Source organism: Alosa alosa, chromosome 6 (assembly GCF_017589495.1).
Source record: "Alosa alosa isolate M-15738 ecotype Scorff River chromosome 6, AALO_Geno_1.1, whole genome shotgun sequence".
Classification (NCBI taxonomy): domain Eukaryota; kingdom Metazoa; phylum Chordata; class Actinopteri; order Clupeiformes; family Clupeidae; genus Alosa; species Alosa alosa.
This window is the reverse complement of record NC_063194.1, coordinates 2,345,717-2,371,117: the sequence shown is the minus strand read 5'-3', so window position 1 is coordinate 2,371,117 and position 25,401 is coordinate 2,345,717. Positions and strand designations below refer to the sequence as shown.

General features: G+C 40.0%; 2 protein-coding genes across 2 annotated transcripts; both read right to left on the bottom strand.

The window, feature by feature from the left end:
* Window positions 1-4,882: 4,882 nt before the first annotated feature.
* On the bottom strand, window positions 4,883-7,483 carry LOC125296665 (tumor necrosis factor ligand superfamily member 6-like). Its single transcript, XM_048246702.1, has 4 exons — window positions 7,049-7,483; window positions 6,025-6,058; window positions 5,617-5,685; window positions 4,883-5,511 (listed from the first exon to the last, which is right to left on the bottom strand). Exons 1-4 carry the CDS (start codon window positions 7,376-7,378, stop codon window positions 5,126-5,128), a joined length of 819 nt encoding a protein of 272 aa, XP_048102659.1. The 5' UTR covers window positions 7,379-7,483; the 3' UTR covers window positions 4,883-5,125.
* Window positions 7,484-9,021: 1,538 nt separating this feature from the next.
* On the bottom strand, window positions 9,022-12,556 carry LOC125295546 (tumor necrosis factor ligand superfamily member 14-like). The gene is made up of 4 exons (XM_048244858.1): window positions 12,100-12,556; window positions 9,698-9,731; window positions 9,524-9,592; window positions 9,022-9,419 (listed from the first exon to the last, which is right to left on the bottom strand). The coding sequence occupies exons 1-4, from the start codon at window positions 12,298-12,300 to the stop codon at window positions 9,022-9,024; spliced, it is 702 nt and encodes a 233-aa protein (XP_048100815.1). The 5' UTR covers window positions 12,301-12,556.
* Window positions 12,557-25,401: the final 12,845 nt, after the last annotated feature.

Genomic DNA, 25,401 nt, shown 5'->3' with positions numbered 1-25,401 from the left:
CAAAAAAAGTTTAGGATATTTTAAATGAGCTAGCTAACCAACGGTCTTTCTCAGGGTATCTGCACATTTTCCAAGTGCAAATTTTGCCTTTTTCAAGGAAGACCTTTTCAAGACATCTAAATTAAAATTAAGACTATACCACGGCAAAAAGATATATATGACTGTTTATGCAATCATTTTTTTTTTCCTACTAATTTTAACCCCCATCCCATTTTGGATGTCTACAGAAGTTACCAAATATATTTTGGCGAAAGAAAAATAATTGTGTGTGAATTACCTTCACAGCTATAAATGCCCAATTTTAGGGTCTGGGCTGCTTGCTTTTGAAGCTGGCTGTACATATTTGGTTTTGCTTACTGCTGAGGCTGACTGTTCTTCACCTGTGTCTGTAGTAGCCTAGGGCTACTTGCCAAAAATATGTGCACAGGACTGGATTCCCTTCAATATTTTTTCAAAGTTAGACTAAGCTATTTACATATTTTAATAAGCCTACTTTATATAATTTACTATGTGCATCTATTGTCCAATATGCAGCACAGCAAATTAAAGTTAATCCACTACTTTACATTTTGCATACCAGTTGTATCTAAACCAACCAAAGCTTGACTGAAACATTGTAAAACCATTGACTTGTTTTAAATTAATTAAGAGACAGGTCCTCCTCGCATGATCCTGCTGAAAACTGCTGGTTTCATCTCTAGCACGCACGTATTATGAACGCACGTTTTTTTTATGTAGCAGTCATCGACATTCAAAAAATATGCGGATATTTCACAACTTTTGCGAAGTAGGTAGCGCTAGGGGCGCATCTAGATTTCTAGGCTACGAAGTAGGCCTAGCCTACTGGGAAACGCTGGCAAGCAAGCTGCTGGCAAAGATGCAAACAGATCAACTTAACATATACAGTATTTCCTCCTGATTGCAAAGCACTGCACATAATTTGACCAGCAGTCTTCGCGTCCATAGTTTGTGAAACGATGCTGCGTCCAAGCAAAGATTTTAGATGCCAAGCGCAACTCCAAAAAGGAGAACAAATGAGCGTCCGGCTTGAGGCTGCGCCGGACGCCGGACAGGGCTTTTAAAATCCATATGTCCGGCCTAAATTCGAACGTATGGCCAACCTATCGTTAACTGGCTTACCAACTCTTTCTCCCGCTCATTCTACCATAGGCTTCCTCATTCCACGTAGGCTACCTGTCTATCTCTCAGTCTATCAATTCAGTTGTATTTAAGACTTTTTAAGGATCCGCAGGAACCCTGCTTGAAATAGTCTGACCTTCTCCCTGAATTTTAATTCTATGAACTATGCGCTTCTTCATTGGTGTTAGCCGTTTCTTCTTCCGGTCAGCGGACTGGGAATCGAAACTAGGAATCGAAATTTAAACTTTTGAACGATTCCGGGAAAATCGCAAAGATAGTCCCGGTTCCAACCAATACTCGATATTCGATACCCAAGCCTAGTTAAGGCTTAGGCTAGGGCTAGGGCTAGGGTTAGGGTTAGGCAAGGCAGCGCTGCCTTTAATCACCGGTGGCAGCGCTGCCTTGAAGTCGACAGTGGGGGCTCAAATCACCATTAAGCGATCTCTATTCTTGTGTGAATGTAAATGTATGTGTAATCTGTCATCCCTGAACATGTTTCACTGCTAGTGCGAGTTTAATGGAATTGGAATTCCAACCAAGATTGACATCATTTATCAATGTGACATGAGAATGTGTGGTATTATATAAAAATGTTCATTTTAACATTCAAGTCAGATTAATTTGTATGTTATTTAATTGCATACTTTATTACAGCCATTGTATTACATCTGTATGAAGTTCCAACTGTGCTATTAAAACTAGCATGTAATTCTTTCTCTGATGTACTGTATGTGCTGATGTTGGCACACAATCCTATGTGATTTGTCAATGGGATATTGCATCTGTATCATGGCAGAGGATAGATGATGATGATGCCTGATAAGTCATATTCTAAATTCTAAGTGACCCATACTTCCTCATTTGGTTTTTGATGATAAATACATAAACATAATTGGCAGAAATTACTCACTACAGAGGAAGTAAAGAGCATGTAGAAAGTAAGAAAAAAGCATGTCCGCTTGACTTTGAAAAGATCAGTTCCTTAAAGTTGTTGTAGAGAGTCCATAGGTCTTTGTTGGCATTTGTAATCAGATAGCATTTAGAAAAAGCATTCCACCGGGGGTGCTAACATAACACCACCACTGTTATCCAATATCTCACAGCCAGATAGACCACCTGTGACCTGTGCCTTATCCAGTGCGACAGTGACTCACATGAGTAAATGTCAAAAGGAAAGTGACCACTCCTGCTATTACTGACCATACTCCATAAGGCTCAGCCACAGTGACGGAAAGTTCCACTACCAGATAGATGCACAGGCTCAAAACTAAAGCTAGACATGAGTCAGCGAAACAAACGTGCTCCTCCGATACCTGTGTCGCATTTCTCTCCCCACCCCCCCACTTCCTCTCCGGGTTTACAAATACACAAGCGCGTTATGAAGAACGAGCCCCTGGCGTGGGTGAGCTCAAAAGAGCAGCTTCTCAGAATAGAGCAGGGAGGAGAGAAAGGACACAAAGTGCTTAGTTAAGATAACAACATATGTGTGAGACACTCTTGCTTTCACACATTCACCTAAACACTCACAAACACTCACTCACAAAACCTACACATTAATAAAAAAGTGTGTGTGTGTGTGTGTGTGTGCGTGTGTCTGCGTGTGTGTGTGTGTGTGTTCGTGTGTGTGTGTGTGTTCGTGTGTGTGTGTGTGTGCATGTGTGTCTGTCTGTGTGTGTGTGTGTGTGTGTATGTGGAAGAGACAGAAAGGGAGGAGGTGAAAATACTGTAAGAATGACACAATCAAATGGATCAGAAACAGTCAAGTCAGAAACTTGTAGTGGAACATGACATGACATCATGACATGAGAGAACATGTAGAACATGACATAGACACATATTTGACCCCTTGCAACACATGAATGCAATTACCCCGTGTTATCAAACTGTGAACTCATTTCTGTTTGAGGTGAATTGAGAGATGCCCTAAAAGAGAGTGCAGGAGCAAAATGCTAATGGGCTGTGTGAAGGTCAGCGTCTAGTTGTGCTGTGCATGAGGAGAGAGGGAGAGCCAGTGCACCCACCCCCCTGTAGCAGTGCACTGCAAACAAGATGGAGGCCTTTCCGCTATGACAGTAAACTGCTGTGGTTGAAGTTTACAGGGCACCGACCTGACCGCACTGCAGCTCCCAAGGCAAGAGACTGACTGTCAGCAAATGTGCAAGTTGTTTGTTTTCTTTTGGTGGACATGCAGAGTGTGTAGGTGTAGGCTAGGCAAGGACAGCTTTCATGAGTGTTTGTATTGTTAATCATGTGTTCTGAACAGAAGGAGACTGCACACTCTAGCAGCTCATATGCCAATAGTTTTATTAATCAATAAGCCCCGAGAGGCCGTTCTATATCGTGAATATAGCACAGCTGAGGGATGTTGTTAGGCACGAAGCGAGCGAAGCGAAGCAACCCTCAGCTGTGCTATATTCACGATATAGAACAGCCTCAAGCGGACTCTCTCGCCCGCCCCTACTGCCTGTAGGAAGAATATCCCGCTTTGCAAGTTCAGTGTATCCTACCCACCGACCGAAGCAGGCAGGCTAACAAAACGCTAGAGATTGTTGCAAACGTGTGTATAATGGCAGAGCCAGCGAAGAAGCAGCGAAAACCCTTGACAGAAGCTGCAAAGAAAAGGAAAAGAGCTTCAGACCGATCAGGCTTGCCTGGTGTCCCTTTAAACATTGATATAAAATAAACAAATAATCATGAAATTTAAAAGCTATTTCATCTACAAATGTCCATTCTTCCGCGGAGTCCCCATAGAATAGTTCCACCACTATCGGAATTGTTGCTCAGCAACTTTAAATTTTAACCGTTATGCATTCTTAGATATAGAATATGCAGAAATCACAGTAAGCTCAAGATTATTATAGTTTCACACCAGAAATGTGCAATTATAAGCACTTTATTATTTTCGAAACCTTGCACAAACACAGCATGAAGTGCAACATTACATTACTAATCTATTCACAGTTATAAAATATACATTCAACTTGAGTAGTTTTTTCCAAACCATTAAGATTACATATAAGAACATAACAAACATAATATATATAAACATAAAAAACACTATAACATAACATATATAAACATAAAAAACACTGTAATAAATTCAGATATTAAAAGTTACTGCAATTTATATACGTCACATGAAAAACTCTTGGCGGCGGTTTGAAAAAATGCCAAATAGATCAACTCTATTCTCAGTGCTTCCTTCCTATTTCCTCACTCCATGTACAGACTCTCCCATGCCTCTGGCCTATGACTAGTTCAAGGAGGTCATTGTGCATTTCCTAGGTGCAGATCAAAAGTGAAAAACTTTAAAAATCATGACAAAATAAAACACAAAAAAAGGAAAATATTCAAGAAGTGTGCTGACTTATTTAAAGCCTTCTCTGGCCTATAACTGACACACAAACCACACTTCCCTTCCTCCTCATTTAAAGCAAAAAAGACTGGAGTATTTGCAGACATTAGAAGCTTTTGGCAGAGTATGTACTACATTGATGGCTATCAGAATAGGAGAAAGAAAAGTCGGTAACACTGTCATGAAACCTAATCCTAATCCTAACCCTAATCCTAATCCTAACCTCTAACCCTAATCCTAATCCTAATCCTAATCTCAACCCTAACCCTAACCATAACTCTAAACCTAACCCTAATCCTAACCCTAACTTGTTATGACAAAAACCGAATGCCACTTAATTACAGAAGTGTTATGTCATAAATGTTTATGACTTGTTTATGACACGTTCATGACAGTGTCATGTCACTCTTATGTCGGCACTGTCAAGTAAAATGTTACCGAAAAGTCTACAAATAAATACAAAGTATGTTCTGCATTAAAATGTATGAGGCATTTTTATAGACGGTTGGAATAACAAGATGATAAGATGTGCTATGGTGTTTATGTAAAATAAAACAATTGGAGTGCAAACATACATTGTGCATACAAAGTAAACCGATGCCAATCATCCATCTTGTTTATGCCAGTTTACTACACCATATAGGCTCCAAAATAGTTATCTGCTGATGTGGACAGTATGATTTCGGTATTATTTACCCTTACAAATATAGTATCACCTTTAAAGAAGTGGAACATACCTCCCAGATAACTATTTGTTTTAAAGTTTTTGATTGACTTGGGTATGTATTCCCTTGACTGCAGAAGCACCAGCTCTTCAGGGTAACGGTCTGTGGTCCTAACAATGGAATGCAAAAGTGAAATGTTGTGCTTCTCTGTAAAGTAGACCTTGGAGTAAACAAAGTAATATCCCTCTTCCTGGATAATTAGGCCCCCATCTTTGTATTTCATTCCATGTATGATAGATTCACCGTAGTCATGCCAAAGCATGAGTCCATCAGCAGTAGGTTTCTGATTACCTGCAGTGACGACAACAAAGACTGATGATAAAACAGTTTTGGAGTATTAGAGATTATGTGTCTAAAAGGTAATAAATACTGTAGCAAAAGGTAGAAAAATCTCACTGTTCATATGGGCGAGAGGTTTGGAAGGTGGAACCACAGGGTTATCTATTGGTGTTGGTTTATCTGCAACTGTATTCATCAATCAGAGAAACAAGGGATTTTTTGATCCTTTAATGAGTGCGGAAATTACATAGGAACTGTACAGGGAGGCTACATTGGGCACGTAACTGAAGCGTTCTGTTAGCGCAACATCTGATGCAACAATAGCTTCCACTGTAATCAATGGAACTGGCTACACAAGATATGACAGTGGCACATACATTCCGGAAATTACACAAGTTTTCAAAAACTATTGTCACGCTACGTGAACAGAGCGCTTCAGTTGCAGACCCAGTGTAGCCCGGGCCTAAGTATTATACATGTTGTGGTAGAGTGGCATAATTGTTAGGTCATAGAGCTGAACTGTACCTTGCTTTGACATCTCCTGTGTTTCTGAGTCACCCTGTGAAGTGATAAGAAATTTAACTCAGATTGAAAAAACAGAAATAAGAGACATTTTTAACGAATGGGGAAACTGAGATGAAACTCTGGCAAGCAGGGGCATCTCCGCAGTCAGATTGGCACCTACAGTACAAAGCAGCATAGGGAAAAGTAGACTGAACCTGCTGTTTCATGACTCAGTCTAGACACCTTGACTATTAGCAGTACTCTTTAGCTCAAAACATAAATGAAACCACAGGATCAAGTGCCATAGTCAGATCATAGTGGAACTTTTTTTATGGGGGGGGTTTCACATCATGGTGGGACAAACCAGCTATAAGTGCTCACCACAAATGTTGCTTCCACTCCATGCCCTAAACAAGCCTACAGTACCTCTTTCCATTTTCTGGAAGTATTGACAGTTTTCTGGTTTTGGTATTGATATTGTTTGGTGAATCACGAAGCGAATTTCGAGCCAAGCCTGAAGGAGTTCAGTTCCATTTTATGTTCAGTATTTTCCCAATTCTGTACTACAATGGCAAAATCTACGGTACTTTTATGTTTACGTTTAAATTGAGATATCTCATGGATATCTCAATGGATATAGAACTGAACTTCTTCAGGCTTGGCTCGAAATTTGCATCGCGTGTCGCCAAACAATATCAATATATTATACAATACACATATCTAAATACTAAACACATCATTCATTGATTTTTTTACACTGAAATAACATGGACAAAAATGTGTGTGAACAAAAATGCAGCAAACTAAAACCAATAAAAATCATGTAAAAAAATAAAAATAAATAAAAAATGCAGCAAACTAAAATCAGAAAAGTCTTAAGTGAAATAGTAGAAATGGCACTGACAGACATCCTAGTTGATTGGAATGCAAATTGATGAATAAGTTAAATACATTTATCTGTGGTCATATAGGGAGGCTCTTCATTTGAGCCAGCAATGGAAAACGGAGGAAGGTGCCACACTTAATGAGGGGAATGACTACTCACCGGAGAGGACTTGCTGGTGTACAGACTGTAAATGAAACAGGCTTCCACCGCCATGCCACACAGGGCCAGAATGACCAGGGCAAACAGCACTGGCTGAGCCACACTCCTTCTCTTGCGGAAAGGGACCGGCTTGGGTGGCAGTGGCGGAGGATAATCTGTGTGAGTGTCCACCATGAAGACATTGGGGTACAGGTTGCCAGAGGCTGCCATTTCCACAGTAAGTGCTCCTCCTACCTGAAAATGCGTCAAAAAATGATCCCTCTTTAACTCTAAGAAGCGCTCTTTAAAAATCAAAATGACGAAAGTATTCTTCCAGAAATAGTCTACCATAAGTCAGACCTCCTGACCTGTAAAGACAAAGGTCATGGACTCCAGAGAAATTACACAGAAGGTTAAATCCTGATTTTGGTCCATCAAGAGGAAACAAGCACAGCCACCCAGGCTGTTAGTCACTTGAGAGAGAAAGAGAGAGATAAAGAAAGAGAGTACAAGTGTCCATGCATGGGCTGTTATAACTTCTTTGACTGCTGCCTCCTCCTCCCACTCAGCACGCCTAAGCGGCCTGACACTTCCTGTGAAATGCGTGTGGCCTGTGTGCATGCTCGCCGCTCTGTCAAGATCTAGGGTCTCACAAAGCATGCTGCTGGCTGCCTCTCTGTGTGTTTCAGAAAAGGGAAATGAATTCTTTGTCTGAGATATACCCCCGTCAACACACACACACACACACACCAAAGCAAAAAAGAAGATAATTTAATTTCAGTGCTATTTGACCATTGCGCAATATGTGTAGTTTGCTTCATTCTTCTCTATGAGGAAGTCACCATCACATTAGCAAATATGAAGTCTGTACGGGTTTCTTTTTGTGTAAGTATTTGATTACAGATACAATGGGCCTGATAAACGGGGGAGGATTCCGCTACAGTAGATATATTTGTTGAGCTGTAATAAGCCTCTTGTTAAAAAACATTAGTCATTAACTGTATGTCTTGGCTGTAGGTTATTATTGGTGTTTTTTAGGCTATGTACAGAATCATGACCATTTCAAACATAATACAACATGAAAAATATGAATAGAGAGAAATGTTTTATTATGACACTCATGTCAGAAATCTGCTGTTTTTCTTTCAATAAACACAGTTACTCTGTGGCAAGTCATTGATGGTACATCTACAGACTACAGACACCATACGTTTTGCAAACTATTTGAATGATGAATACAGTTTACAATAAATTACATTCATTGTGTGAAAAACCAATGGAATAGGTTTTCAGAAGTGAGATAACAGTCCAGGTTACATTTTGCATTTTCACTTTGCGACTATATTGGGATTATTACAATGGCTTGACTGACTGTACATAATACAATGTGTGTTGAGACGGTCAGTCATCAAATATGACAATATTAAAGCATATATACACATAAATAGCTAAATAATAATAATAATAATAATAATAATAATAATAATACCTATTTTACTTATCAGGACATAACAGCGACATAGTCACACTGCACATTGCTATGTGAGTGTTAAATTCAGTCATCACACCACAAATGTGCATGATTGTCAACATATAAAATGAAAAACACAAAGATGACATATTTGAATTACATTGTAAGTACTAAAAATTACCAAGAATACCAACAGGTTATTATGCAATCCTGTGATCACAGTAGATATTTTGTTTGAGATGAAAGTAAAGTGCTTGAAATCTGATGTAAAAAAACTGAATTCAATGTATAATTTCCTAAAAATAAATTGTGCAAAACAATAATATCAATCATGTGTATTTGACCAAAAGGAGTTAATTTGAATAACAGTAATTGTTCAGTGCTCTTAACTTTCTATACGTTGTTTAAAACAAAATACACACATTAACATTAGAAATATCTTATTCTTCTTTAATGTATCGCCTTTATGCTAATACCAACACATATGTACTGTGTGTCAAGATGCTGTCTTTTGACTTGTTTGCTACACCATATAAGCGCCAAAGTAGTTGTCTGCTGGTTGGAGAAGTGTGACCTCCGTGCGATTATTCACCTTGACAAAGATAGCTTCTTTTTCAAACAAATGGAACACTCCTCCCAAGTAGCTATTTGTATGACCTGCATGTGTATCTTTGGGAGGGAATCTTTTTGACCGTAGGAGAACTATTTCTTTTGGGTAGCGTGGTGTGGTCTTGACAACCTCATGTAGGATCAGGCGTTGTTGTGTCTCTTTAAAATACATCTTGGAGTAAATAGCGTAATAGCCCTCTTTCTGAATAATGATTTTCCCATTGTCGTATTTAATTTTGTGCATGATGGTTACATCCATGCGATCCTCCACTTCCCAAAGGATGATTCCATCTTTGCGAGGTTTACTTGCACCTGTTTCACCACAGAAGACAAACGAATGACAAAATCATGCATTTCTTAAACATACATTTAAAATATCCATAACTTTTAGCTGAGATAAGGCAAAAAACATTTACCAATCAGATGTGCCATTGGTTTTGAGGGTTTCTTCATGGGATCTGAACTCATGTTGACTTGAATTTGCTCTGGGGATATAAAGTCATTGATCGACATGTCAAAAGTTTATATTTGAGGGGTGTTGGATGCTGTTTATTTTGCTAACAATTCAAATGTACACTTAAGTAACATACTTTCATGACCCTGTGGTGCGTCTCCTTTTGCACTCTGGAAGAAAACAGAGAAGAAAAATACATGTTATTATAATTTCAGATATACCAGTGGATATTTTGGGTCATGTGGTGCCCTGAACTGCCCAAACAAATACACACTTCACACACACCCTGACCACCACCTCTCTACATCTTCCCACCTATTGTGAAAATGGACTCCTTCCTCTTTGACCACTTTCACAGCTTACCGGTTTAGCCGAGGACACAGTTACCATACCTGAGTGATTGCCAGGTCAAGGAGAGGTCACATCGAACAAGACAAAGACAAATCAATGGATTCATCTTCATTATATTTCTATGATTTGAATAATTTCACTGAGAAAAAAATCAGTGCTTGCAATTTTGTGTGGTTGTGAAGTCATGGTTTACTTTTAGTATGAAAAGTGAATGAAATGCCCGCCATCCCACCCTGCTTAGCAACGTTTGTAAGGTTGGCTATGATGATCAGGTCTGGTCATGCTAATGCAGTATAAGTGTAAAACACTCTTTTGATCCCGTGAGGGGGAAATTTGGTCTCTGCATTTATCCCAATCCGTGAATTATTGAAACACACTCAGCACACAGTGAACACACAGTGAGGTGAAGCACACATTAATTCCGACGCAGTGAGCTGCCTGCTACAGCGGCGCTCAGGGAGCAGTGAGGGGTTAGGTGCCTTCCTCAAGGGCACTTCAGCCATTCCTACTGGTCGGGGATTGAACCGGCAACCCTCTGGTTACAAGCCCGAAGCCCTAACCGGTAGGCCACGACTGCTCCCATTCTCATTTTTTCTGTCTGTCTTTGTCTGACAGAAATGTTGGAGGGGTGCTTATAATATAGCCTATAGGGATAACGGCCGCTCAGGTGTCCCGATATAGGCTACAGAATTAATGGACGAGGTGGAGGCAAAGAACTCCACAACCCTAGGCAAAGTCGAGTAACCTCCGCCAAGTCCATTAATTCCATATATCGGGACATCTCGAAGGCCGTTATCCTGCTTATCCTCCCGTTGCCACTCATGTATGTAAGCAATAGTCATGCATCTTTACCACAAAATATGTGATTCAGTTTAAAAAGAAACCAACTGGTTCAATTTGTTGTACTACTTTCTTTATCCCGATATACAGTTTACCTAGCCTGGCTAACGTCAGACTTCATCTCATTAAGATGGGGTTTGGGAACTAGAAATTAATTTTCTCGTATTTAAAACGTGGTTTACAAATGCCCAGAGCCATTTATTGGGCGCTATACGGATGTCTGTCAAATGCGTCTGTACATAGCTCATAACGGCTTCGGTGTGTCGTCATCGTCTTGCTGCCCTCCCTCTGTTCTGTGATTGGTTCCTTCGTTGAGGTGAAAACGAAGTCCATAGAATCCAGGCTGCCTAGCAGCGTGAATAAAATCGTGCGCGTAAGGCTTTGCACTTCATCCACTAATTCCATATATCAGGACAAATCGGTGTCTATTATCCCTTACTTAATAGTCACCCAACCAGCCAATCAGAAAACAGTATTTATTGTCTCCAGGGGATAAAATGAAATATAAACTATTGTACATATATTGCACTAGAGAAAGCGACAGTGTGTTCTACAATATTGAAAGACAGGTGTCCAGGTTACCAACTTTCCAGTCACGGTCTTTAGCCACAAACCCCCATCTCCCCCTCATTTCACACAGATTTAAGATTTTGGAGTTTTTGATGGTTTTGTTGGACTACTAACTACCAACTAAAAGCATGCATCTGTGCATGCTGGCATTCAGCTGGGGGTTTTTCAGCACAGAAGTCTACCGAGGGTCTAGCCGCTACCCACAGACCCCGCAGCAGGAGAGAATCAGTCATGGGTTCCCCGTCAGTGTGGAGAGAGAAAAAAGTTAACCTGTCTGTCGCTTATTTTTCTGTTGTGTCATGGGACATGAACTAACTAGTCTTGTTACTTGCAATCTCATTGTGTCCATCATGGAGTTTCTTCATATCTTTTGACATTGACTTGGACCTTCACTAACAATATGTTTTTTTGTAAAAGATATTCACTGAACTCACGAATGAACAATCAATTTGCCACTTATATTGTATCGTATACATCAAATGCTCTATACTTGCTGATTTCACCTGGACTGGTATACAAATTAATTGGAAACTCATTTTTCTTTGGACACCTTACTGACTGCTGATTTATATTCTGAGATGGAGAAAGACTGACAGACTGAAAGAAAGAAAGGAATGAGAAAATGAACACGTTTGCTGAGGTGAGAAGAGAAAGAGACGAAGGTGTGAAAAAGATGACTGAAAGTCACGTAGGAGATGAGACCCACCGCTGAAGAGGCAAACCAGAGAAATCAGTCAAAACGACGAGAGAGAGAGAGAGAGAGGCGACGTTACTCACCGGGTCCACCTTTTGGTACAGGTCGTAGATGAAGCAGGCCTCCACCGCCATGCCGCCCAGAGCCAGAATCAGCAGTGCAACCAGCACAGGCCGCGCCATACTCCTCGTCTTCAGAGGCCGCGTTCTGGGCGGTAAGGGAGGATGCGAAGTGTAGGTGCCCACCATGGCAGGAGGGGGATAAGCACAGCCAAGGTCTGCCATGGTGACTGAACGCCAAAAAATCTCCTGCTGAAAGCACTGTCACGCAATGTCTCGATCTAACTAACAGCCCAATAAACTCGATTAAAGATTCACTCTGAGGTTACCTAAACATTGTCCTTCTCAAGATTCAAGGACCTCAACGAACATCTTGTGTATTACCTTTTCGAAAGAAAAAAAGAACCGCTACAGATCTTCTAGTTCTTCTTTAGTTGAGTGATGACGCCATATGAGACCCTTCAGAGGCAGCAAGAGGAAGCACAAGCTCACCAGTGTGAATGAGAGAGAGGGTGATTGTGCAATGAGCTTATAACCTATCCATATACCCCTAAGCTGTCACACACAACCTCTTCCTCTTTAGAGATGACACCTCCTCTCACACGATCTCCCCCCAGAGTGTGTGTGTGAGAAAGAGAGAGAGAAAGAAAGAAATAAGAGAGGGGGAAAAGAAAATCATATATAATAGTGTATAATAAATCTAACACTAATCCAATCAGGCCAATATTAGGTGTTTAGTAACTCTAAAAACCAAGTGTCTTAAGTTTTATAGTGGTCAGTTATGGCCTGAAACAAAGTTCAAAATATGTTTGCATTGCAACAAAATTAGTTGCAATGAAGAGCTAACATTATAATGGTTAGTGATCTGTTTTTTATTCACAGTTGAAGACTAAGGCCCCTATTTTCCACTCTGGCCCATGGCGAAAAACCCAAAATGTATTGTGGTATTTTGAACGTCTCATTTTTAAACAATGCGCCAGGAGGTGTGGCAATGAACAACCTAAGGAGTGGTCTGGCGCATTGTCCTAAAATCGCTATCATACACTACTTAAAACACATTACGCCACTGACCAAGAGAAACCTGGTCAGAAGTCCATGGCGAGTTGTTCATATGTTATTTTAAGAGCGCATTATCAACATTGATATGGACACGTGCACAATGCACCATCCTTCTATCATCCATGAACGAGCACCAGAGCACATCCATGCTATACATTACAAATTACATGATTACAATGGGAAACATAATTAGAATAAAGATATTACGAAATACATCTCACAATGAGTAATTATTCACCATCATTTGCAAATTGGTAATGACGGTTAAAAGTGATTAGGCGAGAGGCACATATGAGCACAGCTGAAGACGCACTGTCACGAGATATAAGCAACTCCCCTGCAGGATAAACGTTGTTTTATTCAGTCATTCGAACGTTATTAGAGTAAGTGTTGCTTTTTATGTTTTCAATGGTAACCGATTGTCAGTCAATAGTGAAAGTAACTAATTGTGTAGAACTGTTTTGTCGTTGACTGATACCACGGTGAAGTTAGTTTCACTTTACCAATGAGTTACATGAGTGACAAATAATAGACGAGTGCAAATGCGTGAAGGCTATGCTAGGTTTTAGTAAAGCATGGTTTAGTGGAATACCTGTTCCATACGGTCTCGTGTGCAAGCAGATTCCTTCAAATGCGCTTCAAATGCGCCACTGTCAAAATACCGATGCACTGTTTGAAGTTGCGTTCCGTGCTGTTAAAGGGAGTGACAGATGTCATTCTCATTGGTTTAAATGATGTTACGCCCAAAACACACCCATGACTGATTAAGAAACATAAGGCCCACCTTCTTGCGCCGTGCGCTGGACGTTTCATAACTAAACCAAACACAATATGGACTGAACAAACCCCGAAATTTGTTTAAACTATTCTCCAGTGTGTGACTGTCATAATAGGGCCCTAAGTGTGGTATGTCTTTTGAACCGTGATTGCAGATTGGTTATAGATGAGACATATATGTTTACAGCAACCCAAGGTACACGGTGAACAGTTCATCACAGTTCATCCATTGCAACTGGATTGATGAAAGGTCACTTACACCTGTAGGCTACATTGTATTTGGGAAAAGCAAAAGGTATCAGCATAATTTTATTTATTTATTTATAAACAAAAACATCTCTGTCAGTTCCATGCCGTTTTCAACAGCTATCAAAAACAAAGGACATTTTTGGATGGATGGATTTTTGGTGAATGTTTCTTCTTCTACATAAGATTTTAGTCATCTTTAGTTCATGTGATACGTTATTGCCAATGAACAAATTAAGTAACAGTAGTCTGAAACGTTATTGCCAATGCACAAATTAAGTAACAGTAGTCTGAAACGAAATGCTGTTTTACATCTAACCCAGTGGTGCAAATAACTGACATGTCCAAATGAAAGCCTTGATGAAATGCGTCGCTAGACTGTTCATACACATTTTAACGGGCCAAAGTTGAAGAGCTGTTGTCCGTTATTGTTCGTGCAAATATAGGCTGATTCATGTTCCCTTGCATTGTGTAACTGAGGTCCATGGCTAGTCTGGCTTTCACCAGACCAAGCTCAATCTTTTAAGAAATCAAAAATAAAAATAGCGGGCAGATCAGGCTGGGTTCACCCAGCCTAGTCCATAGGCACCCGATATTGTTTAATTTTCCGATTGAGATATCCACGCTCTGGCTATTCTAAATGCAAAAATGCATCAGGGAGTTATGACAAAACTGTAACTAACAAACTAGATCCTAATAGAAAGCTGTTAGCTTCCCTAAGCTACAGGTAGACTTATAAGGTATAGGCCTATTTACAACATAAATTGTCAATAGGCTATGCTGGCGACACAAATAAAATCTCCATTGGAAACCAATGGCTTACGCCTTACAGTATCAAGCGGACTTAAACTGCCATATCGTGGCGAAACGTTGTAATAAAATTCACGCAGCTCCATGAGTCAAGGAAAGCACGAATTAAGTAGCCACTTCTAAATGGGACCCACTACACAGTAGGTTAAGGTGTGTTGCTAAAGCAGCCATAATGAAAGGAAGGTGTCATTGTTTGGATACTTCACACACACGTGCTTTTTAATTTCACAGACTACAACTACCAAGCTGGAATCAAAGCACATCGATTCCCCTCACATCCTGCACGAACTTAAAACAAAATAAACAGGCGTCTCAGTCTCACGCATGTATAGGCAAAACTGTATCAGACCGGTGTAACGTTGGTAAATCTTCCATTGCACAGAATGAGTTTTGTAGCACGTGCAACAAATGACAGTCGAAAGATACAATTACAGTGCTGCTATCAATTTGCTTGGTATAACCGCATTTATAGTTTTCTACAAATGCAATCAATCAAATTGGCCTCCATCACTCAACCAACGCTAACGGTAAAATTACCTTGGTCCTTATTGATATTATAAGATTAACGTACCTGTAGTAAAAACCAAGCATGTCCGATAAACATCCTCAGATTTATTTCGGCTTCAAGAAGAAATGGGAATTACATTTCATGTGAACATCCTATCCTTATTAGACGTTCTCTGCGGTAAACTACACTCCTTGTAGGAAGCGTCCATTGTTTTTCCAACCCACTTTTAACTTCCAACAAAATTACGTCTCACTGCAACGATGCGCCATCTAGTGGACAAACGACTACTTATCGCCAATACTGGAAATGCAGCCATGATGATGATGATGATGATGAATATTTATTTTGGCTTTCTTTTAATCCTACTGAATTTGTAGTTATGTATCGGCCGTTCTAATACCGATAGTATGTGGGTGCCTGTGTGTGTGAGCATGTGTGTATGTGTGCACCGCCTCTACAGGCCAATGAGTTTACAGTCACTAAATGTACACATAACCTAATTTTTTTTAGACCCCCCCATGGATGGAATTCTACGAAACTTGGCATACCCCCAGAGAATGCCAGGTCAATCATACACATAAACTTTGGTGCAGTTCTAAACATCTGAAGATAGGGGCGATTAAAGCAGAATAATATTGCATTTTCATTTTTTACCGGGGGGGTGCAAATCACAAATGAGTGATTATGGGCCAGATTGATGTGGGCCCTTGAGACCAACATACCATAAAAGATTCTTCATCCTCAGTGCTACGGTTCAGGTAGTTATTTAGGAAAAACTGCTCGGGGGGCCCAGCACGGGGGGGAGTGGCCCCCGGGGACGAAACAAAAATTTTCCATAAAAGTCTAGTGGGGCTACATACCCACCAAATTTCATGTGCCCCGGTGGTTCGGTGTCCCGGGTATCGTTGACCAAAAATTCAGGAAGTAGATGACGAAAAAAAAAAAAACTTTGACAATCCCTACATGACCGCTTCGCTAGCGGCGGTCATAATAATATGTAAATCTAAAGGAAGAATGTGTATTTTAGGTCTATGTATTCAAAATAACTAACGACTACACTGATGCCTTTTTTTTTGTTGTTAATACCATGATACCAAATAAGTTCTCTCTCTGAAGTGGTTGTCATGTTTTTGGTATTGCTGACTCTTAAGCACTGGTTTCATAAAAATGGTACACACCTCCCAGGTAACTATTTATTCTACCCAAATAACTATTGTGGGATTAACTTGACAGCAGAATAAAACCATTGAAGTGAAAAAATACACTATAAGAGTAAACTGATGCCAACCATTCACCTTGCTTATGCCACTTTTGCTAGGGTCCAAAATAGTTATCTGCTGAGGTGGACAGTATGATTTGGGTATTATTTACCCTTACAAATATAGCATCACCTTCAAAGAAGTGGAACATAACTCCCAGATAACTATTTGATATAAAGTGTTTGGCTAAATCCAGGTATTGCCATGACCTCATAAGTGAGATTTCAGAAGGGTAATGTGTACTGAGCATAACAATAGAGTGCAGAATTGAAGTTTTATCTATCTCTGTAAAGGACATCATGGAGTAGACAAAGTAGTATCCCTCTTCCTGGATAATGAGGCCCCCATCTTTGTACTCCATCTCATGTATAGCATCACCGTAGTCATGCCAAAGCATGAGTCCATCAGCAGTAGGTTTCTGATTACCTGCAGTGACGACAACAAAGAAAGACAGTGATGATAAAACAGTTTTAGAGTATTGGAGTATGTGAGATACTGTAAGTGGATACTGTATGAGTGTAGCACAATTTGACAGGTCTCACTGGTCACATGTACCAGAGGTTTGGAAGGTAGTTGTTTAAGCTTTGCTCTTGGTGCACAAATCTAATAAAAACTGGTTTTGAATCATTACTGAAAGAGAAAAAAAGGTATGTGACAAAAATGTGGCTGTTCACAAGAGGCATAATGAGGTACACAAGATGCATAATGCAGGTGTATAGCTAGTTTATTGAAGTACTGGTGATAGCAACCCCTTCTGTCTGACTGTTGTGATGAGGAGGGCACAACTTAACTCACAGTGCTTATCCACAATCTGGATCAAACTAGTAGGCCTTGTAGCTGCAAGCAGGCTAGAGCTATCTACCGTAATAATAATATAATATCTATCTATCTTGTATAATATAATATATAGCTATCTTGTCACTACACCTTATGCCTCACCTCACTCCTTCCTTATATCTGCTATATGACGTCCAAACAATTTTTTGATGTCCATCTTCAGAAGTCTGTGATGTTTGAGTCAAATCAAAATCACAAGGCAGTGACATCATTCACTAGATAGCTACCCCATAAATTGCCACATTTACTCAGGATGACTTTGTGAATTTTTGAAGCAATGGTTGTAGAGTTATGCATACAAACTAGCAAAACCCTATATGGCTTAGCTATGCTAACATAAATAAAATATAGCAACGGCTGTAAACTCACAGAAAGTACAGGAGTCTTACAGTACTTACCTTGTTCCAATGTCTGTGCTGTTAAACACATGCTCTACATTTATGAAAGAAAGTATTAATACTTAGCACACCAAAATTGCAAAAATACAGTATAAAGTTATCAGAATATAAATGTGATAGTTGAAGAAAGAAGCACATTAAATGTTTTTCAGCTGCCTTCGACTATTTGACAACTGCCATTAGTGAAATGTACCTATAGCATGCAGCTTGAATGATGCTTATATGTGCTATTCAACTTCTTTGCAACTCTTGTAATTGCTTTGGGCACTAAAATGAATTGCACAACCAAATATATTTTATTCATTTGCCCTCATATTCAGCTACAAATGCGTTTGCAATTATGACAATTGGAAATGTATCATTGTTGTAATAAACTGAAAAGGGCAACATTATAGGCCTAGGGTAAATTAATTCAACATTACAGTTATTTTCCATTGACATTCTAGATCATTTGAATAAATTGATTATCATGGTTTTGATAAAAGATGAAGTACATCTGATTTGGATTTTGAATCATGTTTAAGTACAGTGTTGGACAAAAAATACTATTATATTGTTTTTGTCATTGAAATGTTAGTGTTAATGTTAAATGTATTTTGATAATTTCCAAGCAGTTTACTCATTCATAGATCATTAGTCATGGCCCAACATTCTTCTAGGTCATTTATGACAACAAATTATTAGAGAAGTAATTCATGCTCAATAACACTAATCCAAAAAAATCTATGGACACCAAAAATTAAATAAAAAATAGAAAGGTAACGTGTTTACTGTTCACTGATACTAACTTCTTGTTTTTTGATTTGCTGGCAACTTTCCTTTTTTAACAATAACATCTTGTATATATTCAATGGTAAACTGGCGATTATATGGGACAATACACAAAGACAAAGAAAACTATATTAATGTGTGCTGAACTCATAGAGTGAAACAGCAAACAGGAAGTTTCTTATACAAAAAAAGTATTACAGTTTGAATGCATATTTGTATGTTTTTGTTACATTTTTCCAATAATAAAATCAAACAAACATACTCACATGTGCTCCTCTGGTGTGGAGGCGGAAGATGAAGCAAGCCTCCACCATCACTCCACTCAGAGCTACAACCACCATCCAGAACAACAGGTTAAGATTTACATCTCTCTGTGTCTTTGGTTGACTTATTTCAGGGGTGAAAGGATAGCGTCCCTCCTAGCTGGCTATCCAGCATGGATACAGCTACATCATCATCAGCCATACTCTAGAACTTATATTACAGCTCAGTGGCAGAAAATATCATGAAAGAATTCAGGTACTTTCTCAGGCTTTGTGCAAGTACATAGGGTATAACACACCCCTCGCTTTTACCTCATCAGGTGCACAGGAAGAGGAGAATGGGTTGAGGCAAAAGGGAGTCATGAAGTCCAACAAACTGAGATCAACCTTTTGAGTAGCACTTTTACAACAGCGACTAGTCAAGAGTCATGTAAGAGACAGGAAATGTAGAAGACAAAATTACTCATGATTTAAATTGTAGTCCCTCTTAACATTATATTATTTCATTACCACAATGCATTCATTGCACATCATGTTATTATTATTACTTCTTGCAGATGGTAAAGCAAACACTTGACCCTCAATTCCAACTGGTACTGGCGATTAATTTTATACTTTTTTGGATTTTGACAGAGAAGTGGTTTGCTGCTGTCTTAGCTAACGTGGGAATTCCTGTATATCAACAGCCCAGGGTGACAGGCTTGACACTGTATATTGTTGCAGCCAATCACAGCAGCAGTTATTTTGAATATAGCATAATCATGACGGCCAAATTCGCAGGAAGCTTGTTCAAAGCTTGAAACAAAGTTCATAATATGCAAAAGTTGCAATGATGAGCTAATAAGCAATAATTAAGAGAGAGAAAGAGAAAGATAAGAATCAATAACAGAAATCTAACAGTAATCCAGTCAGGCCGATATTAGATATTAGTCAGTTATGGCCTGAAACAAAATTCAAAATGTTTGCATGATAGTTGCAATGATGAGTTAACTTTATAATTATTCATGATATATTTTTTATTCATGGTTGAACACTAAGTATGGCATGTCTTTCGAACCATGATTGCAGATTGGTTATGAGAGATATATGTTTACAGCAACCCAAGGTACACGGTGAACAGATCATGTTCGTATCCATTATTAGAAGATCATGTATAATTCTATTCTAATGTTATTTATTATATAAGGTTCCAGAGCTCTTCTCATGCCATCCCAGCATAGTGCAGTGTACATAGTGTATTATAGCCTGAGCCTATGCTGAAATTCTCTTGTAACGAAGAAAGTTTATTATACCTTTACACTAAAAACAGTCTTGTTAATAGCTACAAAGCTATAATATATCATACAGCAGTAGTCAACCCCTTAAATGGCCCATTACATTGTTCAATAAGAGACTGACTAGACATGATATGAATACAAGGGTTAAAAATCTTCACTCAGACAGTCGAAATAAAAACGGCCAGAGCAAATTAAATGAAATCAGCTTGAATTAGGTCTGTGATCAATTTGCCTGCTTGGCTGGCACTCTTTCAGGGCTGACATCTTTCAAGGGTGCTGGTATTTACAGGAGGGGAAAGTAGGCCACAACCCCACTCAAAATATCACCACCACCTGGCCTACATCCCCTGGCCCACCCCAACATACCACTTCCTGTGCTCACAAGTGTTCAGAAATAATCATCTCTACAGGACATGTTTAAAGCAAGTTCATGAGATCAGGGCTCATAGTCCCACGGTCAATTATTGTCCACTGTAGTACATAATCATTATCTACTGTAGATTTTCCCTGGTCGCATCGTTCTATTGAATCAAGTGCCTGGAGGTGAAAAAAAGCATGTCTATGACACTGTCTAATACAGTACTGGATAATAAGGACAATGAAGGATAAAGTTAATTTCAAAAAACTGTGCGCTGATCACTGCAGTAGCCTGAAAGTTGTGGGTTCAATTCCCAGCTTCCACTGTTGTGCCTTTGAGCAAGGCAAAGCAACCCATTTTTCTCATCATTACATAAAATGAAATGCCCAGAGGTGGAAAAAAAAGAATGATCAAATGAATTTAGCAAAACATTTATTTCAATTTGACTATAAGGAAATTAATTTATATCTGAAGAACAATTGCACAATGCACTTAACTTTACATAGCCTACACCAATTAAAAAAATACACATATTAACATTAAAAACATCATGCTACTCTACCCTTGCTTTGATGTACTGCATTCATGATCACACCGCCTAGGCTGCTGTGTGAACGCTCTTGTTTGGGTTTTTCCTTATGTATGTTTTTTTTTCTGTTTTTTATATCCATGAGTGATGGGCTGTCCTGTGTTGCGGTTGTCTCCTTAACGTGTGTTGTTTTTTGTTTCTTTGTTTTGTGCTTTTTATGTGCTTTTGTAAATTATATTTTATTGCTGATTTGACATCTGGGAACAACTGACCAAGTCAATTGATGGTTCTCATAACATCTTGCCAAAGGACTACAGTTGAAAATTAGCCTGGCTGAATAAATAAATGAAATACAATGTTTTGTATGTCAAGATCCTGTCTTCTGACTTGTTTGCTACACCATATAAGCACCAAAGTAGTTGGAAGTAGGTTGAAGTATGACCTCTGAGTGGTTGTTCACCTTGACAAAGATAGCTTCATTTTTAAACAGATGAAACACTCCTCCCAAGCTATTTGTAGTACTACCTGAACCTGCAGCTTTGGGAGGGAATCTTTTTGACCGTAGGAGAACTATTTCTTTTGGGTAGCGGGGTGTGGTCTTGACAACCTCATGTAGGATCAGGTGTTCTTGTGTCTCTTTAAAATACATCTTGGAGTAAATAGATTAATATCCCTCTTCCTGAATGATGAGCTTCCCGTTGTCATATTCCATTTTGCGCATGATGGTTTCATCCATGCCATCACCCACTTCCCAAACGATGACTCCATCCTTGCTAGGTTTATTAGCACCTATTTCACCACACACAAAAGAATGATGAAAATCATGCATTCCTTCAAAATTAATATAAGTCCATACTTTTAGCAGAGATATATGGTTAAAATAAGATTTACCAATCAGATATGCCATTGGTTTTGAGGGTTTCTTCATGGAATTTGACCTCATGGTACGTTGAATTTGCTCTGGAGATTTAAATTTATTGGCCAACATGTCAAAGCTTATATTTGTGGATACTATTTATTTAGCTAACGATTCAAATGTACACTTAAGTGACATAGCCTACCTTCAGAATTGAGTGATGAGTCTTCTTGTGCACTCTAAAAAAACAGAAGAAAATAAAATGAATCCTGTTGCTATAATCTGGGGGCACATTCACACTAGACTGTTTCGCATGGACCGATGGTTTGGTGATTTTTGCTAATGTGAATGCAGTCTACTGCAGTGGTCTGGGTATGGTTTGTCAGAACTCCAGTGCAGTTTGAATGCTATCTGTTCCAATACCAGAAAATAAACTGCTGTTTTTGTGACGTTGCCAAGTGATATTGGTACAAAAGCTAGTGTTTATGACAAACGGATCCGGGTCCACAATCAAAAATGTAATGTGAACGGAGACCAGCTGGGTCAGGGCTGGGGGGGAGTAATCGCACTCAGGTACGGTCCAGTTAAAAGAACCCAGTGTGAAGGCAACCTCAGATATACCAGAGGTTGGTTTGCATCACACACACACCCCGACCCCCACCCCACTGCCACTGGAGGGTTTCTCACATGTGTGAAGTAAGCAGCAGGCTCATAAGCAGCAGGAACTTGCTCATAATATGAAATCTTAAATCTCATCTTAAATTAAGGTTAATTTTCCTCTACTAATTTTGTCTTCAGGTGCAGGAGCTGACAAGCTGAGGAGCTGCACCTGATGGCAGGTGTCCAGTTAAAAGGGCTGCTTCCTCTCCCCCAGAGGAAGGCCATTCTTACTTTGGATTCTGGACATGCAACACTGCACTCAGAGACATTACAAACATCCATGCATTACTGACGACTGACTTGGACCCATCTCACATTCTTTGTTTGTTATTTGGTTAATAAATCCATATGTTAAAGATCCAACCCCTCAACTTCCTCTTTTGTTGTGGCCTTACTCCTAGGTCACTTTGGATAAAAGTGTCAGCCAAATCAATAATACATAACCAACCTCAACTACCATACACAGAGTTTTTGGTAACACTTTACAGTATCGACATAAGAGTGACATGACACTGTCATGACAGTCATGACACATGAACCTTAACCCTAACTTAATTGTTATGACAAAAACTGACAAAACCGATAAAAAATTACTTAATAACCGCAGCGTTATGTCATAAACGTTTATGACTTGTCACAAATGTCACTCTTATGTCCATACTGTCAAGTAAAGTGTAACCGATTTTTTTTTTGGCTGCACGCCCTCCTGCTTTTTTACTTAGCGGTATACATTTTTCCAATAATGAAATAAAACAAAAATCATACTCACCTGTGCTCTAGTGGTGTAGAGGTGTAAGATGAAGCAAGCCTCCACCATCACTGCAGTCTGACCTACAATCACCATCAAGAACAGCAGGTTCAGGTATACATCTCTCCGTGTCTTTGGTTGACCTATTTCAGGGGTAAAGGCATAGCGTCCCTCCTGGCTATCCAACATGGACACAGCTACAGGACTAACGTCATCAGCCATACTTTCAGGAGACTCCAACAGGTAGCTTTGTGTTAGCAATAGCTCCCCACTGTCTGAGTAGCTCTCCAAAAGGTTCAAGGAAAATACAACTAGTCACTTGGCAAACCTGTTAAACAGGACTCTCAAGTCTCCCCCTTGAACATGAAACACACACAGTGTGTGAGAACAGTCTTTGATGATGCTGCGCGCCTTACGCAAGATTCGCTTGCCCTGGATGGCCTCGATGGAAGGGAGTGGAACCGGTGATGCATTGGGCTGTTTTCCCCACCCTCTGGTCGTTCACTTCTTTTCGGTCGTGGGCAGAGCAGTTGCCATACCAAACTGTGACACAGTTGGTGAGGATGCTCTCAATGGTGCATGGTGGTCAATAATCTGAGTACACAGTAGGTGGTCAATGGTGGTGATATTTTGTACCGCTTTGCGGTACATCTAGTGCCTTGTTGTGGATGGTAAGTAAACACATACTGACAGTCATTTCCAACTGGAACTGGCAATCAATTTTAAAACAATGTGAGATTTTGACAGAGAAGTGGTTTGCTACTGCGCTGTGCTCAGCTAATGTGGGAGTTCCTGTATATCGACAGTCCACTGTGACAAGCTTGGTAGCCTACTGTCATATAGTCATTCACTGCTGCAGTTCTATTGAACATAGCATAATCATGGCAGCCAGATTCACAGGCAGCTTGTCGGGAAAATTCAAACGTGACACATCTAGCCATAGTCCAGTGGACAGAAAGGTGAACCCGGAAATGTTGAGTACACCAAAGTTTTGTCCTCACCCGTTGTCCTGTCGTCATCGTCTCCAGACTCTTCATCCCTGTCCTTCTGCTGTTTTTGCTGTGTAAATATATTGCCACATGTAACATCACTGCCTTTGCAGAAACAATAATTAGTACAGGCCAGGCCTGCAGCTGCACAGCTGCACTTTCCAGATACATGTATACACATGTATTTTTTTTAACCCAGCTTTGCAGTTACAGCTGATAACATCTAACAAATCAGGAGGAGCAACAGGACTTGAATCGAGGGTGGGCAAGTTCCTCTCCTTTCTTCATACTTGTCTTCTAACTCCCTCCAAACGCGGTTATATCCACAGCCGGTGGATCAGGACGGTCTGCTGCTTTCCAAAGCAGCACCTGTAGATGGGCACATTTTCCATGGAGGAGCAAGTTGCATTTTGTAGGAGACAGTGTCTTCAGTGCTGGAGGAGCCGGGAGTGGGAGACCTCACCGCCAGGGATGAATTACTGCACGGGCCTACCGAGCCCGGCCCAGGGGCCCAAGGGGTCAGGGGGCCCTGACGCCCAAGCCTTTGCATGAAATCATTGCCTCAATATCAACACATCAGGATGTAGGCTATTATTATGTAGTATTGGCCATCCCCAAAATGCACCAGAATACAGGAAATCACATCAAACAAATTAAAACATTTCTGAGGAAGGACCTCCAAACCCCCCTTCCACATATGCGACAATTAATGGGGGGCCCTTAATACATCTGGGCCCAGGGGCCCGAAAGTTTATAATCCGTCCATGCTCACCGCTAGGTGGAGGCCCAAGCAAAAGGATCCGAAGAGAGCCCTTGTAAGGGGTACTAAAAAGCTTACAGAGGCCTTCAGTAGAAGCCGTAGGAGGAGACCAGCCATCGCCTGAGCCTAGCTACGGGAGAAATGCTTGCCTGAAGAGGGTCTCGATGCAGTGGCCACGGCGGAGAAGGACTTCACGCGACTGGGAGAGCGGTCTGAGGAAG

Coding starts and splice junctions, on each gene's coding strand:
- LOC125296665 (XM_048246702.1), bottom strand. CDS start 7,378: ATGGTAGACTATTTCTGGAAGAATACTTTCGTCATTTTGATTTTTAAA. Junction 6,059..7,048: donor ACACCAGCAAGTCCTCTCCG/GTGAGTAGTCAT, acceptor ATCACTTCACAG/GGTGACTCAGAAACACAGGA. Junction 5,686..6,024: donor ACAGGAGATGTCAAAGCAAG/GTACAGTTCAGC, acceptor TGATGAATACAG/TTGCAGATAAACCAACACCA.
- LOC125295546 (XM_048244858.1), bottom strand. CDS start 12,300: ATGGCAGACCTTGGCTGTGCTTATCCCCCTCCTGCCATGGTGGGCACC. Junction 9,732..12,099: donor TGTACCAAAAGGTGGACCCG/GTGAGTAACGTC, acceptor GTTTTCTTCCAG/AGTGCAAAAGGAGACGCACC. Junction 9,593..9,697: donor CGCACCACAGGGTCATGAAA/GTATGTTACTTA, acceptor TTATATCCCCAG/AGCAAATTCAAGTCAACATG.